Here is an 18,026-nt window from a genome sequence, read left to right as displayed (position 1 = left end):
AGCAGCAGCCTTCAGATGAGTGGTGCTGGGCAGTGCTGAGGTCTGGGTCGGGTAGGCAGGCCTGAGACTGCAATCAATGACAATGAGACAGGACACCTGCAATAGTGTGAGTTCGATGGAGAAAGAGTCATGGAGAAAACCAAGGCATGAAGCTGATCTCTAGGATAATAGGGAGATTGGTTCAAGGCACAGATCACTTGGAGCAACCAAATCCAGCATCTCAGGCATGATGGGCATTGTGTTTGCCAGAGACAATGAGTAGCTTTTCCCATGACAGATGTATACAAAGAACTCTTCCCCAGCTCCCGTATTTCTCTCAATATCTCCATCCACCCTTACTGTGTATTTGAAAGGTAAATAGCTTCAAGGGTACTGTATGCATCTGTATTCTTTTTTCCCTCTCTTACATTTATCCTCATGAGTTCACACATGGGCTGAGCATGAGTCTGGGAAGAAAGCATCCCAGTAGACTGGAACCATATTGGTGAGGTGTGGGGGCAACACTGTTCCGGATACAGTGAACCTGTTGTGGGAAGCAGGGCTATTGAAAACACATCATTTTCGAGATGTTTGCTACCTGCTGTGAAATTCTGGGTGAATTCAGAGGTCTAGAGAGCACAAGATTCCCCATCTGAAACATGGAGAACATAGTCCCTATATCCTTGGTGGCTGTAAAGACCACATAAGATGGTATTCGGAGAACTACTGTGGCCTTGGACAAGGCTAGTCACTTGCTCATAGCCATGCTTTTGATTCTTACTGAATTTACTCATAGATCAACTTTTTCATGTGGGCCAGAATTAGTGTGAAATTCTGAGGCTTAACCAAAGCTGAAGAATAACAATTCGAACACAAACATCTATGATTAAATGGCATTTTTTTTGGCCCAGTTTTGCAAACCTGAGTTCTGCATATGTTACACAATTTGGTTTTTAGGGACGAGAAGTGCTGCTAAATAGGTTTTATACATTTTATACTGCAAAGATAGCAACCAAGGAACACATAGGTAAATAAATTGATCCAGCTCACCCCATTTATTGTTGGGAGAACTACGACATAAGCCCTAGTCTAGTCAAATATCTATAACCTCAGGATCTGGACCCTTAATTGTCTGGTCATCTCAAGGAAATATGGAGGAGATGTTTACTAGCAGCCCAGGGGACCTGGATACTTACATGTACCCTTTAAACTTGCTGAGATGATTGTTCGGCTTCTCACACACGATGGTACTGTGGAAGTGCTCTGGTTGGAACTGCACCTCCTGGGAAAGAGAAGAAGACCTTGTGAGGCAGTTGCGTCAAAGGGAGCTAGTCTCCATAGGCTCCCAGAGAAAGCTAATTGCTACTATGGACATCACAAATGCGGTCACTGTGTTTTGCCACACTGTGATGCTTCAAGCATGTCAGGTTACAGTTACCTCCTCAAAGATGATGTGAACACAAAGTTGGGTGTAGACTAAAGGTAGGTGGATGCAGCACAAGTCAGCATTGCACAGCTCTCTTCCTGCCCATAGGCTCATGCAGTTTTGCTGCCTCCCTCTTCCATGATGTTCCCTGAACCTTGATAGCATGAACATTCACTTAAAATAAGTGTAGATTCCTATCTAGGACCTATGATCTCCATAGTCCCAGGCTTTTGACAAAGTCTACAATACCAGGTTCAAGATCTTTCCCATGGGAGGATGGCCTTGAAAGCCCACCCATAGCCATTCAGCTATGCAGTTACTGTTTTTGTTGCTTTGACCTCATGAGTTTCATTTGACCCCCACCCACTGTAAAAAGAACCTTCCCTGACTGTAGTTGAGAACAGCACAAATCTATGAATTTAAACAAATAACTTAGAACTGTAAGGAGCAAATGATTTCTGAATGAATGTGTGTTGTTAACATGGGTATAGTCACATAAGAGATCAATGCCTTAGACACAGGAAGCAGCAAAATCTTCCTCTGGTATGAGTGTGAATGTTGACAGTGTATGGAGAAAATCTTCGCATAGGTCTCCTTCCCGTGTTTATGGCTTAAAGACTGGTACCCTACAGAGATCCCTCACACCAAGATTAGCTAAACCTACCTCCTTGTTCAGCTCTATACAATAATGCTATCTCATTGCTTATATGTTTGTAATAACCCCACCTACTTGTTTAACTGTAGGCAATTTATTTTATCCACTGCCTTAATCAGTTGTGCATAATAAACACACTGAGCTTCTAGGGTGCTGCACCTTCCTCGTCTGAGATCCCAGCTCTACTATACATGTCTCTGTCATTTCTTCTGTCATTTCTTCATTTCTTTGTTATCCATAGTCTGGCTTTTGAGACCCAAGCTGTGCAAGAACATGTCGTAGGTTGCAGTTTGTTAGGATGGACAGTCAGCAAAAATAACTGTAGATTCCTATCTAAGGCCTATGATCTCCGCAGCCATAGGCTCCGCAATAATAGGCTTAGAATCCCTCCCACGGAGCAGGCCATGAACACGTGGGCAGCACTAATTGGATTCAGGGCTTATTAATAACAGTAAATAAAGATATGAAATTGGGAGGGAGATTGGGTTGAAGACGCGAAGGATGACTTGGAGAGAGGTAGTCATGGGTAGATATGATTAATATTCATGGTATAAGTGTATGACACTGTCAAAGAATAAAAAGTACCAGAAAGCAATGTGATGGTATTGATGTTTCTCTAGCATCTCTGGGTTTGTGTGTAGTCCAGAGCTGCCCAATGGTGGACAATCTAAGTCTGTTTCATCCAGTATGGAAGCCATCAGTGTGGCCACTGAGTGTGTGAAGTATGCTGATTTGGACAATTGCAGTTTTTCAAATGTAATTGAATTGAAACTAAGCTTGAGTATCTACATGTGGCTAGTGGCTACCATACTGGGTGACATAGAAACATATGGGGCTAAGGAAGGGCTTTTCATGGTAATGGTAGCCCTTTCCGCTCTCAGAACACTGAAGCAGAAGAGTCAGTGCCAAGATGAAAACAACAGTAAAAGAAGGGGTGAAGCAAGACATTGTCTTAAAACAACACCTACAACAGTAAAAGAAGGGGTGACAGGCCCGTTAACTACAGACAGCCACAGCCAACATGGTTTATGTATAATACATTTCCAGGGCTTAGAAATAGCCACATACATATGCATGTATGCATGTTCATATACATTTTTGCATTTCAAAAATGAGTTCATGGTCCTGTATCTGGAATACTCTTTCAGACAACACGTGTGCATGTGATGTATATGTATGTCTGCATGTGAGTAGGTCAGAAGTCAATATCTCATGCCTTCCTTAATGCTCTATACCTTATTTATTTTATTTTGAGACCGCGTATCTTACTGAATCACTGATTAGACTAGTCCAGCTGGCCCACATGCTCTAGTTCTTCCTCGCCCACTCTCCCTAGCACCAAGATTACAAACAGACACTGCTATGCCCAACTTTTTACATAGGTGCTGGGATTCCAAGCCAGGTCCTCATGTCCCCGTAGGAAGCACATTACTTACTGTGCCCTCTTTCTCAGCCTGCCTTGAACATTTTGAATGCTAATTTAAATACTTTTATGAACACCGGAAAAAAAAGCCTATTGCAAAGATATACCCTATTTCTTTACGTTCTTTTCAGATTGAATATTTTTATCATTTGTTTTGACTATAGAAAGTCTCTCTCTTTGAAGTTGTTTCAGATATAGTAAAACAGGGGTAAAATCAACTAGAGATGATGAGACATTGCTTTCCAGCTCTAGTGCTCACCAATGCATTTAACAGTTGAGCCTTGGTTTCTCCAACTGTAGAATGCAGTTAATATTGCCAGCCCTGCCTGCCTCGTTGGTGCCTTAGTAGATAGAATCTGTATGGAAGAATTCTGCAATGCATATCATTCTATCCAAACAGAAGGCAGCAATGTTGAAGACTGAAGTGGGCACAGTCCCTGAGTAGAGTTCCGAGCATCTGAGCTAGTAAATTTATCACTCAGGGTGGTAAGCTACAGCTCTTCAAAGGGGCAATTTTATTAGAAGTAATGATAGCATTTTCTGCCTTTGTGTAAATATACTGTCCATTACACCCATGGGGGCGCCAACATAAATAAACTCTCTACTCACTTGAAATAAATGGCCCATCCAGGAGTTACTAAAAATATGGCTCTTGTCCCTCCAGGTATTGATTCTTTCAGGGACAGTGAGTCCTGAGATGATGACAAATCATGTTGTAATTTGTCAGCTGCTTTTGTGCTCTTGATTAAGCCATGTGCTTTGGTCCTGACCCATAGCACTCAGTTCATTGCTGGGTTTCTAAAAGCAGTGGCAGCTAATAATCCCGTAGCAGCTCTGAGTCCCTACTGCTCATTGAATTACACCCTGTGGGGCTCTGGTCATGGCCATGGTGAAGGTTGAGTCTCTTACTCTGTGCTTGCTCAGAGCAAACCCTCTCCTGTGTCTTTTTTCTGGTTCCTTCTTTCTAGGCACTGCTCGTGGGATCCTCTGTCTGCATCTCGCAGAGGGCTGTTTTTGCCCTCTCTTGCTACCTGCCTCCTTGGTTCCTTCCCACACTCTCCAAAATGGATGCAGAAGACACAAGAACACTGCTTTTGCAAATGTTTATTATTGTTTAAAGTATGCGTGCGTGGTATGTACATGTGAGTGTAGATGCCCTTAGTGTGCAGAAAAGAATGTTGTGTCCCTTGAGCTGGAGTTACTGTCAGCTGCCAGGTTCCATTTACTATCCCTGTGTTACATTAAAATGGTAAGAAAATAGTTTGTGGGGATAATAATTTATCATTTTAAAAAACTATCTTCTGTGAAGTTTACTTACTCCTGGTAGATCCTTTCACTTTAGCCAATTAGAGGAGCTAGCTGTTTTTTTTTTTTTTTTAAATGTGCTGTGTCTACTTCACATGTACATGCCTAGGTCTATACAGCTTTTAAAAGACTGTTACTTTCCTTTTAGGGCAAATCTTAGAGTTCCTTGTTTCAATTGGTATGCCATCATGGTCTTAGAGTGTGACGTTGGTGCTGGAGAGAGGGGTTTTAAGGGATGTCCATGGAAGGTGATGGGTAAGGACACAGTAATAGATTACATTGTGAAGACTATGCCACACAATCAGGACAGTCCCAGGTATAACCGTAGCCTCCGTTTGTAGGAACAAGACCACTTCTTTTATGGGAATTCTTTGACCTACGTGCTGATTAGTCCTTGTGTCAACTTTATATAAGCTAGAGTTGTCTGGGCAGAGGGCTCCTCAGTTGAGGAATTATCTCCATCAGATATGCCTGTGAGAAAAATCTGTGGGGGCATTTTCTTGATTGATACAGAAGTACCCATGGTGGGTAGTGGCATCCCTGGGTAGGTGGTCCTAGGGCATAAGGAAGTAAAGTTAGCAAGCCAGGAGGAGCAAGCTAGTAAACAGCACTCCATGGTCTCCGCTTCAGTTCCTGCCTTGAATTCTTGCCCTGACTCCCCTTTATGATGAATAAGCTATAAGAGGAAATAAACTCTTTTCAACCCAAACTGCTTTTGGTCATGTCTTGACTATAGTAACAGAATGCAAATTAGGATAGCTCACTCACAAAAACTGTCTTCAAAGTTGAGGTCTCATGCACTCCTTCTTTTCTCGTTCATGATTTTGAGTACTTATTGACTATCAGGATCTGAATCTTGGGGGAAGGGGAAGAGACTCAGAGAGGAGGAAGTAGGTATTGACACAAAACAACTCTGATAGCAAAGAAATAACGCCCAGTTCCCAGTCTTGCTCAGGCGTGTCCCCGTGCTACCTTTGGAATCAAAACAAAGTGGGCCAAAAGTCAGGGTGTCATAACTACCCAGGTTGTGTCGTCTTACTCTTGGCTGATCTGTGTCTCAGATACAACAAACTGGCCACTGTCAAGGCTACCAGGAAGTGTAAACTAAAGCAATCTCCCGGAGCACATTCTAACAGCTAGAAAAGGTTAGAACAGGAAACCCATTGCATGTTCTTCCAGTTTTACTTTTCTAACTTCACTTTCTGTTAAACTATTTTCACAATGGATTTTCAAGACATTCAGTAAAACTGGTTGACAAGTCCATGCTTTAGTTTTTGAAATTCCAGTGGACCACTGCTCCATGTTTACTCATCTCAAAGATCATTGTTGTTCTTTGCAAAACAAGTTACTGAAGTGCCTTCATCCTCCTGCTCACATCTCGATGTAAGCCAAGGTGTCCTGCCTCTTATGCTGTCCTGCGGTGGGACTGTGAGCTGAGTGCAATGACTCCAGGAAGGAAAATCACCCAAGACTGTTAACTTACTACTGCTCCCAATTCTTCACTGTCATCGTGGATTCCTAGTTGTGGTTTCTAAGCTCAATCCCTCAAGTTTTCTTTTTGACCTCTGAACCTTACTATATGCTCTTCCTTCCCTTCCTTTTCCTACCACATTCATATAACAATTCCTTTTTTTTTTTTTTTTGATTATCTAGAACCAGTCTCACAGAATTCTTTTACTTGTGAAGAAAAGAACACTAAGTCACTGTAATGGCCACCGAATTTCATGGCCACACGGCATACTTTCTTTTGGGTGTTTTTAATTCTAATTCACAGAATGACACCCTTTATTTACTTTATCATCTTTAGTCTTAATGATTTTTACCAAGTATTCAAAACAAATTAGTCCCATTTTTATTGGAGAGAAAACTGAGTGTTGATTTATTTTCAAATTTTCTGTATTTGCTATTCTTTCAAAACTTGCATTTTTGGATGTAAGCCCAAGGTTTTTAATCTCCTAAGGCCCCATCTCTTCACCACACACTGTAGTAGTCTGTGTTTTTAAACTTAGACAATACTTAATATCTAATCACTCACATGTACTTATAACATCTTGTTAAATTGTCAAATCTCTAAGTGTTTTTGTGTTTGTTCCTTGGTATACGGTAGTATCCCTAGGTCTCCCTTTAATGACTTCCAATGTGATCTGTAGGGCAAAACCAGGACTCCTAACATAGATGTACTTTTCAAATTTTGTGAGAATTTTATTTTTAATTATTCTTGTTCCAAATCGTTTATATTTTAAGTATTTACATTTGTTCCATGACAACTTCAGATACACGTTTAATAATCCTGTTTATTTTCTCTCTGCCCCTCATTTTACCTCACTCACAGTGTGGCCTTCCTGATTTTACTATACGTACCCCTTCCTATACTAACACCCTTTTGTTTAGAGACTCATGTTTTAAATCAAGATTGGTAAATGACTAATTCCCACAGAAGGTCACCAATTCCACAGCAGTTTCGCTAAATCTGTGTTTTCTTTGCTAATGAACATTGAAAGCATTACTGCATGTTGTGGAGTCACACAAGGTCTTGAAGCTATAAAGTAGTGGTTCTCAACCCGTGGGTTGTGACCCCTTTGGGGGTTGAATGATCAGGGGGTCATTCATATCAGAATTCCTCCATTTCAGATATTTACCTTATGATTCATAACAGTAGCAAAACTGTGTTTATGCTACTGCAGTTTGAAGTAGCAACACAAATATTTTTATGGTTGGGGGTTACCAAAACATGAGGAACTGCGTTAAAAGATTACAACATTAGGAAAATTGAGAACCATACTTGTAAGGTAACAGTGACACACAGTTATATGTTCTTTGACTACAAGATTCATGTTTCAGATTGTTTGGAAACCCCTCTGTCATTCAAGACATTCTGTGTTCATCAAAGGACAGGAAACAGCCAGGCTTTCCTCTAACACAGAACACATTTATTCATCCAGATTCTACTATGAGCCAAGGATGTCTGTTAAAAAGAAGAATGGAATCAGTTATCACTATGATTGCTTACTGCTGAGTCCATTTATCCACGGTGCTCAGGTGAGGGGGCCACCATGAAAATTCCTGGACTTGGATTAATTAGCCCAACAAAAAGTATGGGCAAGGACACCTTGCCTAGTCACACCAAAAAAAGGGTTACAAGGCTGGTAGAACACAGAAGTGTGGAGGAATGCTATAGAATTGGGGAATTTTTAATTCCCCTTTACCCACTCTTTTAAAAAAAAAAAAAAGCGTGTTAATAGGGCATCTAGGTGGGAGGGAGAGCTAAACCTTCAGAGAGGCAGACAAGCCTGGGAAACCAGAAGAGACTGCTCCCTGCACACACATCTCGGACGCCAGAGGAAAAAGCCAAAGACCATCTGGAACCCTGGTGCACTGAAGCTCCCGGAAACAGCGGCACAGGTCTTCCTGGTTGCTGCCGCTGCAGAGAGCCCCTGGGCAGCACCCCACGAGCGAACCTGAGCCTTGGGACCACAGGTAAGACCAAATTTTCTGCTGCAAGAAAGCTGCCTGGTGAACTCAAGACACAGGCCCACAGGAACAGCTGAAGACCTGTAGAGAGGAAAAACTACACGCCGGAAAGCAGAACACTCTGTCCCCATAACTGACTGAAAGAGAGGAAAACAGGTCTACAGCACTCCTGACACACAGGCTTATAGGACAGTCTAGCCACTGTCAGAAATAGCAGAACAAAGTAACACTAGAGATAATCTGATGGCGAGAGGCAAGCTCAGGAACCCAAGCAACAGAAACCAAGACTACATGCCATCATCGGAGCCCAATTCTCCCACCAAAACAAACATGGAATATTCAAACACACCAGAAAAGCAAGATCTAGTTTCAAAATCATATTTGATCATGATGCTGGAGGACTTCAAGAAAGACATGAACACACTTAGGGAAACACAGGAAAACATTAATAAACAAGTAGAAGCCTACAGAGAGGAATCGCAAAAATCCCTGAAAGAATTCCAGGAAAACACAATCAAACAGTTGAAGGAATTAAAAATGGAAATAGAAGCAATCAAGAAAGAACACATGGAAACAACCCTGGATATAGAAAACCAAAAGAAGAGACAAGGAGCTGTAGATACAAGCTTCACCAACAGAATACAAGAGATGGAAGAGAGAATCACAGGAGCAGAAGATTCCATAGAAATCATTGACTCAACTGTCAAAGATAATGTAAAGCGGAAAAAGCTACTGGTCCAAAACATACAGGAAATCCAGGACTCAATGAGAAGATCAAACCTAAGGATAATAGGTATAGAAGAGAGTGAAGACTCCCAGCTCAAAGGACCAGTAAATATCTTCAACAAAATCATAGAAGAAAACTTCCCTAACCTAAAAAAAGAGATACCCATAGACATACAAGAAGCCTACAGAACTCCAAATAGATTGGACCAGAAAAGAAACACCTCCCGTCACATAATTGTCAAAACACCAAACGCACAAAATAAAGAAAGAATATTAAAAGCAATAAGGGAAAAAGGTCAAGTAACATATAAAGGGAGACCTATCAGAATCACACCAGACTTCTCGCCAGAAACTATGAAGGCCAGAAGATCCTGGACTGATGTCATACAGACCCTAAGAGAACACAAATGCCAGCCCAGGTTACTGTATCCAGCAAAACTCTCAATTAACATTGATGGAGAAACCAAGATATTCCATGACAAAACCAAATTTACACAACATCTTTCTACAAATCCAGCACTACAAAGGATAATAAATGGTAAAGCCCAACATAAGGAGGCAAGCTATACCCTAGAAGAAGCAAGAAACTAATCGTCTTGGCAACAAAACAAAGAGAATGAAAGCACACAAACATAACCTCACATCCAAATATGAATATAAAGGGAAACAATAATCACTATTCCTTAATATCTCTCAATATCAATGGCCTCAACTCCCCAATAAAAAGACATAGATTAACAAACTGGATACGCAACGAGGACCCTGCATTCTGCTGCCTACAGGAAACACACCTCAGAGACAAAGACAGACACTACCTCAGAGTGAAAGGCTGGAAAACAACTTTCCAAGCAAATGGTCAGAAGAAGCAAGCTGGAGTAGCCATTCTAATATCAAACAAAATCAATTTCCAACTAAAAGTCATCAAAAAAGATAAGGAAGGACACTTCATATTCATCAAAGGAAAAATCCACCAAGATGAACTCTCAATCCTAAATATCTATGCCCCAAATACAAGGGCACCTACATACATAAAAGAAACCTTACTAAAGCTCAAAACACACATTGCACCTCACACAATAATAGTGGGAGATTTCAACACCCCACTCTCATCAATGGACAGATCATGGAAACAGAAATTAAACAGTGATGTCGACAGACTAAGAGAAGTCATGAGCCAAATGGACTTAACAGATATTTATAGAACATTCTATCCTAAAGCAAAAGGATATACCTTCTTCTCAGCTCCTCATGGCACTTTCTCCAAAATTGACCATATAATTGGTCAAAAAACGGGCCTCAACAGGTACAGAAAGATAGAAATAATCCCATGCGTGCTATCGGACCACCACGGCCTAAAACTGGTCTTCAATAACAATAAGGGAAGAATGCCCACATATACGTGGAAATTGAACAATGCTCTACTCAATGATAACCTGGTCAAGGAAGAAATAAAGAAAGAAATTAAAAACTTTTTAGAATTTAATGAAAATGAAGATACAACATACCCAAACTTATGGGACACAATGAAAGCTGTGCTAAGAGGAAAACTCATAGTGCTGAGTGCCTGCAGAAAGAAACAGGAAAGAGCATATGTCAGCAGCTTGACAGCACACCTAAAAGCTCTAGAACAAAAAGAAGCAAATACACCCAGGAGGAGTAGAAGGCAGGAAATAATCAAACTCAGAGCTGAAATCAACCAAGTAGAAACAAAAAGGACCATAGAAAGAATCAACAGAACCAAAAGTTGGTTCTTTGAGAAAATCAACAAGATAGATAAACCCTTAGCCAGACTAACGAGAGGACACAGAGAGTGCGTCCAAATTAACAAAATCAGAAATGAAAAGGGAGACATAACTACAGATTCAGAGGAAATTCAAAAAATCATCAGATCTTACTATAAAAACCTATATTCAACAAAATTTGAAAATCTTCAGGAAATGGACAATTTCCTAGACAGATACCAGGTATCGAAGTTAAATCAGGAACAGATAAACCAGTTAAACAACCCCATAACTCCTAAGGAAATAGAAGCAGTCATTAAAGGTCTCCCAACCAAAAAGAGCCCAGGTCCAGACGGGTTTAGTGCAGAATTCTATCAAACCTTCATAGAAGACCTCATACCAATATTATCCAAACTATTCCACAAAATTGAAACAGATGGAGCACTACCGAATTCCTTCTACGAAGCCACAATTACTCTTATACCTAAACCACACAAAGACACAACAAAGAGAGAGAACTTCAGACCAATTTCCCTTATGAATATCGACGCAAAAATACTCAATAAAATTCTGGCAAACCGAATTCAAGAGCACATCAAAACAATCATCCACCATGATCAAGTAGGCTTCATCCCAGGCATGCAGGGATGGTTTAATATACGGAAAACCATCAACGTGATCCATTATATAAACAAACTGAAAGAACAGAACCACATGATCATTTCATTAGATGCTGAGAAAGCATTTGACAAAATTCAACACCCCTTCATGATAAAAGTCCTGGAAAGAATAGGAATTCAAGGCCCATACCTAAACATAGTAAAAGCCATATACAGCAAACCAGTTGCTAACATTAAACTAAATGGAGAGAAACTTGAAGCAATCCCACTAAAATCCGGGACTAGACAAGGCTGCCCACTCTCTCCCTACTTATTCAATATAGTTCTTGAAGTTCTAGCCAGAGCAATCAGACAACAAAAGCAGATCAAAGGGATACAGATCGGAAAAGAAGAGGTCAAAATATCACTATTTGCAGATGACATGATAGTATATTTAAGTGATCCCAAAAGTTCCACCAGAGAACTACTAAAGCTGATAAACAACTTCAGCAAAGTGGCTGGGTATAAAATTAACTCAAATAAATCAGTTGCCTTCCTCTATACAAAAGAGAAACAAGCCGAGAAAGAAATTAGGGAAACGACACCCTTCATAATAGACCCAAATAATATAAAGTACCTCGGTGTGACTTTAACCAAGCAAGTAAAAGATCTGTACAATAAGAACTTCAAGACACTGAGGAAAGAAATTGAAGAAGACCTCAGAAGATGGAAAGATCTCCCATGCTCATGGATTGGCAGGATTAATATAGTAAAAATGGCCATTTTACCAAAAGCAATCTACAGATTCAATGCAATCCCCATCAAAATACCAATCCAATTCTTCAAAGAGTTAGACAGAACAATTTGCAAATTCATCTGGAATAACAAAAAACCCAGGATAGCTAAAACTATCCTCAACAATAAAAGGACTTCAGGGGGAATCACTATCCCTGAACTCAAGCAGTATTACAGAGCAATAGTGATAAAAACTGCATGTTATTGGTACAGGGACAGACAGATAGACCAATGGAATAGAATTGAAGACCCAGAAATGAACCCACACACCTATGGTCACTTGATTTTTGACAAAGGAGCCAAAACCATCCAATGGAAAAAAGATAGCATTTTCAGCAAATGGTGCTGGTTCAACTGGAGGGCAACATGTAGAAGAATGCAGATCGATCCATGCTTATCACCCTGTACAAAGCTTAAGTCCAAGTGGATCAAGGACCTCCACATCAAACCAGACACACTCAAACTAATAGAAGAAAAACTAGGGAAACATCTGGAACACATGGGCACTGGAAAAAATTTCCTGAACAAAACACCAATGGCTTATGCTCTAAGATCAAGAATCGACAAATGGGATCTCATAAAACTGCAAAGCTTCTGTAAGGGAAAGGACACTGTGGTTAGGACAAAATGGCAACCAACAGATTGGGAAAAGATCTTTACCAATCCTACAACAGATAGAGGCCTTATATCCAAAATATACAAAGAACTCAAGAAGTTAGACCGCAGGGAAACAAATAACCCTATTAAAAAATGAGGTTCAGAGCTAAACAAAGAATTCTCAGCTGAGGAATGCCGAATGGCTGAGAAACACCTAAAGAAATGTTCAACATCTTTAGTCATAAGGGAAATGCAAATCAAAACAACCCTGAGATTTCACCTCACACCAGTGCGATTGGCTAAGATCAAAAACTCAGGTGACAGCAGATGCTGGCGAGGATGTGGAGAAAGAGGAACACTCCTCCATTGTTGGTGGGATTGCAGACTGGTAAAACCATTCTGGAAATCAGTCTGGAGGTTCCTCAGAAAATTGGACATTGAACTGCCTGAGGATCCAGCTATACCTCTCTTGGGCATATACCCAAAAGATGCCTCAACATATAAAAGAGACACGTGCTCCACTATGTTCATCGCAGCCTTATTTATAATAGCCAGAAGCTGGAAAGAACCCAGATGCCCTTCAACAGAGGAATGGATACAGAAAATGTGGTACATCTACACAATGGACTATTACTCAGCTATCAAAAACAACGAGTTTATGAAATTCGTAGGCAAATGGTTGGAACTGGAAAATATCATCCTGAGTGAGCTAACCCAATCACAGAAAGACATACATGGTATGCACTCATTGATAAGTGGCTATTAGCCCAAATGCTTGAATTACCCTAGATCCCTAGAACAAACGAAACTCAAGACGGATGATCAAAATGTGAATGCTTCACTCCTCTAAAAAGGGAACAAGAATACCCTTGGCAGGGAAGAGAGAGGGAAAGATTAAAACAGAGACTGAAGGAACTCCCATTCAGAGCCTGCCCCACATGTGGCCCATACATATACAGCCACCCAATTAGACAAGATGGATGAAGCAAAGAAGTGCAGACCGACAGGAGCCGGATGTAGATCGCTCCTGAGAGACACAGCCAGAATACAGCAAATACAGAGGCGAATGCCAGCAGCAAACCACTGAACTGAGAATAGGTCCCCTATTGAAGGAATCAGAGAAAGAACTGGAAGAGCTTGAAGGGGCTCGAGACCCCAAAAGTACAACAATGCCAAGCAACCAGAGCTTCCAGGGACTAAGCCACTACCTAAAGACTATACATGGACTGACCCTGGACTCTGACCCCATAGGTAGCAATGAATATCCTAGTAAGAGCACCAGTGGAAGGGGAAGCCCTGGGTCCTGCTAAGACTGAACCCCCAGTGAACTAGACTATGGGGGGAGGGCGGCAATGGGGGGAGGGTTGGGAGGGGAACACCCATAAGGAAGGGGAGGGGGGAGGGGGATGTTTGCCCGGAAACCGGGAAAGGGAATAACACTCGAAATGTATATAAGAAATACTCAAGTTAATAAAAAAAAAAAAAAGAAAAAAAATAGGGCATCTAAATTGTGAAAGCAAATGTTCGCCACACCTCATCTGCTGAGCTAAATGTCTGTTTCCTTCCTGGATGCAAATGAGATCAGCCCTAATTTCTGAGAATCCTATCTGAAACTACTGACACTTATTGGCACTTGACAACCTTTCTAGTTCCTGGTTGATGATTGTCCTTTTCAAGATAACCACTGGGAGTGATGAGTAATCCCTTCCCTCTGTCTCTGGAGGAGGGGCTAGTCTATATAGCCCGAGGAACCTTGACAGTCTTCCTGCCACACTCACTGGCATACAAGAGCATGGCTTGGGCTGGAAGGCCATCAGAATGGGACCCTAATGATTTTTTGCAGATTGGGTTTCCTTTTACCAAGTAGATGGATATTCTGTTTTTTTATTCAAGGCTAATAAATCTTAAGGTCCTGCTGTGACATTTTGCTAATAAAGTCTGGGTTTGACATTCCAACCAAATATTGGAAAAAGAATGATTTTGTCCCCTGATCATTTCCAAAAGGAATTATAAGTAGAGTTGTTTACCAAGGACTGTGTCATTCAGTCATTAATTTCTGATTAGAACACATAGGCTCAGTCTATCTCCTGCCCTGTGTATATTTTCTCTTTGACTCCAGGAATATATTATTGCATACTTCACAGAGAAGGTTCTTCATCTGATGTGACATGAGGCATAAACTCTGGACGGGTGCCCTCAGAGGGCAGTGATGTCCTAAGGGAGTATTCACTGCAAAGACAAACCTTCTCTGTATAAAACTGTCTTGTTACAGATAAGAAAAACACAATAAAACAATGGGAAAACCCCATGTTTTTGGCAAAAGGAGTCGTAAAAAGCAGGGTATAAATTTCAACTGGAGAAGCTATATTGAGCTGTTCACAGAAGATACAATCATAATGTGTCACCTCTGTCAATAAATAATGGCAATGAAAATCCAAGCCAGGCATTTGGTAACGGTTAGACATCCTATAGCATTGGATGAGAAAGTGGATTGATTAACTGGAAGACAGTAGCGAGGAAAAATGAGAAGTAGCAACATCTGTAGAAGCCCAGAGAAGAGTACTCTCTACACAATATTGAGAAGGCAGAGGAGCTAAGACAGGAAACAGGTTTTGGGGAAGAAAGTCTAGCATGGGAGGGGGGGCTACAGGAGAGAGGCAGAGGACATCTAGACCTGCCCCAGTGTGGTAATTTAGGATTTTACAGTCTGGGTCTATAATGAATAGGATGGATGTCCATTGTTTTGCTGCTCATAAACCTCTCTCTCCACAGATCAGTCCTCCTTATGACTTTCAGGCAGAGGAAGCAACTGGGCATAGTTGATTGGTCCAGGAACCAGTATGTGGTACCCAACCTGGGACAATCCGTCTTTTTCCCTGGGATGCTTTCCTGACGTAGGTGTCAAGAAGACTGATTGTTCCTCTCTGGGAGCTAAATGGGAGCAGGGGTCAAAGATGAAAAGAAATAACACAAGAGGTGGAGCTTATCCCGATGGATTCTGACTTCCTGGTACCACAAGGCCTAAGGCTCACTCACCATACATCTTTCCAACAATTTTCATTCTGGGCAAGTTATTTTTAGTCAGTATTTTGTTATATGTAACCAAAGAATTTTTTCATGTGTGCACATGTGCACGTGTGTGTGTGTGTGTGTGTGTGCATTTGTATGTATATGTATGTTTTTGTTTGTATAGGGCAGAAGTTGACATGGCTATGTTCTTTCATTTCTTACCACAAACTGTTTTGGGTCAGGATCTTATACTAAACCTAGAGCTTGTTGACTGGGTTAGACTGGGTGATGACGCACGCTGAGGGAGGAATCCTCCTAGCCCTACCTTGCTGATGCTGGGATTACAGGCTCAGGTCACCTTTGTGTTTTAACATGGGCGCTGGAGATTGAATTTATGTCCTCAGGGATGGCTGTGCAGCATTTACTTGCCTGAGCCATCCTGCAACTAAGATTTTTGACTAATCCACATGTTAGATAGGTATGGTTATCATGTGAGACAAGAAATGTTTTCCATATTGAGTTTAAATATACATGAGTTTTCTTACCAGTTAAGATTGTGTAGGCCAATATTTAAATCTAAATATGTTTAGCTATGGAGATGGTGGAATGGAAAAAATCTTAAATCTTTGTGCTATCATCCATTAGTACCTTAGTGTGATTACATCTTTCACATAACCTGGCAGAGTGGGTTCTGAATGAATACAAATGGAAAAGCACTTTTAAATAGTTGTGTGTAAATAATGCTAACACTGGGAAGAGGGTATTCAATGTTGATGCTGTGCATGTGTGTCTATATGGACACATACAATTGTGTCTGTGTGCATGGATCTGTGTGTGTATCTATAGGTCACATGAATAGTTAATCTGTCTACATGCATCTGTGTGTGCTATTATGCATATATGCCTGCTGTGTTTCTGTGTTTGACTATCTCTTGTTCTGTGTATATATGTACACAAATTTCCTTCAGTGTGTGTGTGTATATTTGTGTGTCTATACATTAGGAAAAAATATAGGAGATAGTCTATTAAAAAAAGAGACCGGAGATTCACAAAACATAAGTCAAAGGTAAAATTATTTGGTTCTCATTGGATTGTTCTGTCACTAAATTATCATTAGTGTACAAGTAATTAAATTTTATATAACTTGGATATTTTCATGTACAGGAAAGTTATAATCAATCAAGAAACGGGAATGACAAATAAAAGGACATATAATTAGTTTAGCATTGGTGAAAGCAGTCAGGTATATAAAAATTGAGTTTTAATTCAGACTGAACACTATATTAACTAGTTAAGCTTTACTAAAATCTAGCATCTCTCAAGTTGATTTTTTTCATTTCTAAAATGTTTCCAACATCTTGTTCTTCTAGAAGAGAAAGTTGCTGTGACAGCTAGTAAAGGGGACTGGTCAATGTACTGGGTAAGGACTTTATCTGAAGTAACAGGAAGATATACATGTAGTGTGTGGGTGAGGTCCAGTTAAATTTTTGAGTCCTGAATTTAAGTTTTTTCTACTTGAATGCACAGGAATAATTATCACAGAAAGCAACAAGCACCACCAGCATGCACTGACCGTGATCACTGAATACAACTTCATACAGAGAGGAACCAGATCTACCAGAGACTACTGAAGAGTCATGTGACACCTGTGACACTTCTTTTGAAGAACTTATCACTGGCTGAAGAGGACAATCAGTAAAGACAGCAACTGCACAGATTTGACACGTGTCATTTCTGTTTAAATCCTTAGAGTTCTCATTCACACTAGAGCAGCAAAACTTAAATTCACTAGACATCTTTGAAAGATGCTGGAGAAAGGTTCTTTTAAAAACTGGTAAATGAATGAAAATTATCCTGTCTTCTGCACTTTCTGGGCAGGAGACATCTCAGCAAAAATAAATTCTCCATAGAAGAAATTAAATTAGGTTATAGTCACTGAGAAAACTCCATTGAACTTATAGATCTAACCAATTGTCACCAATGACTATCAACAGGGCAGAAAAGACAACCATCTTCTGTGAGATGTTCATACACTATGTGTGGTGGATTGAGTAAGAAATATTCACCATACGCTTGCGTATTGAAGCACTTGGTCCCCAGTTGGCTGTTTGGGAGGTTATAGAACCATTAGGAGATAAAGCCTTGACAGAGGAAGTATATGATGGGGGAAGGGCTTTGAAGGTTCATCGCCTTCTTGTTTTACTGCTGCTTCCTGTATGTGGATGAAAATGTGATCAACTAGTTTCTTGCTCTTGTCCCATGCCACACTTCTTTGCCATGATGGACTCTATCTCAAACTGTAAGTCAAAATAAATTCTTC

The 18,026-nt window shown here is 40.6% G+C and overlaps 1 protein-coding gene across 2 annotated transcripts in view; it reads right to left on the bottom strand.

The window, feature by feature from the left end:
• The window catches only part of Atp10b (ATPase phospholipid transporting 10B), a 256,073-nt gene that overhangs the window by 72,400 nt on the left and 165,647 nt on the right, over positions 1-18,026 (bottom strand). For both annotated transcript variants that reach the window (XM_017597619.3, XM_063270024.1), the window contains one exon: positions 1,176-1,261. In XM_017597619.3, the coding sequence (XP_017453108.1) occupies positions 1,176-1,261 (86 nt within the window). The remainder of the gene's footprint in view (positions 1-1,175; positions 1,262-18,026) is intronic.

This window comes from Rattus norvegicus, chromosome 10 (assembly GCF_036323735.1).
Source record: "Rattus norvegicus strain BN/NHsdMcwi chromosome 10, GRCr8, whole genome shotgun sequence".
In the NCBI taxonomy this organism is placed as follows: Eukaryota; Metazoa; Chordata; class Mammalia; order Rodentia; family Muridae; genus Rattus; species Rattus norvegicus.
This window is presented reverse-complemented; position numbering and strand designations above follow the sequence as displayed.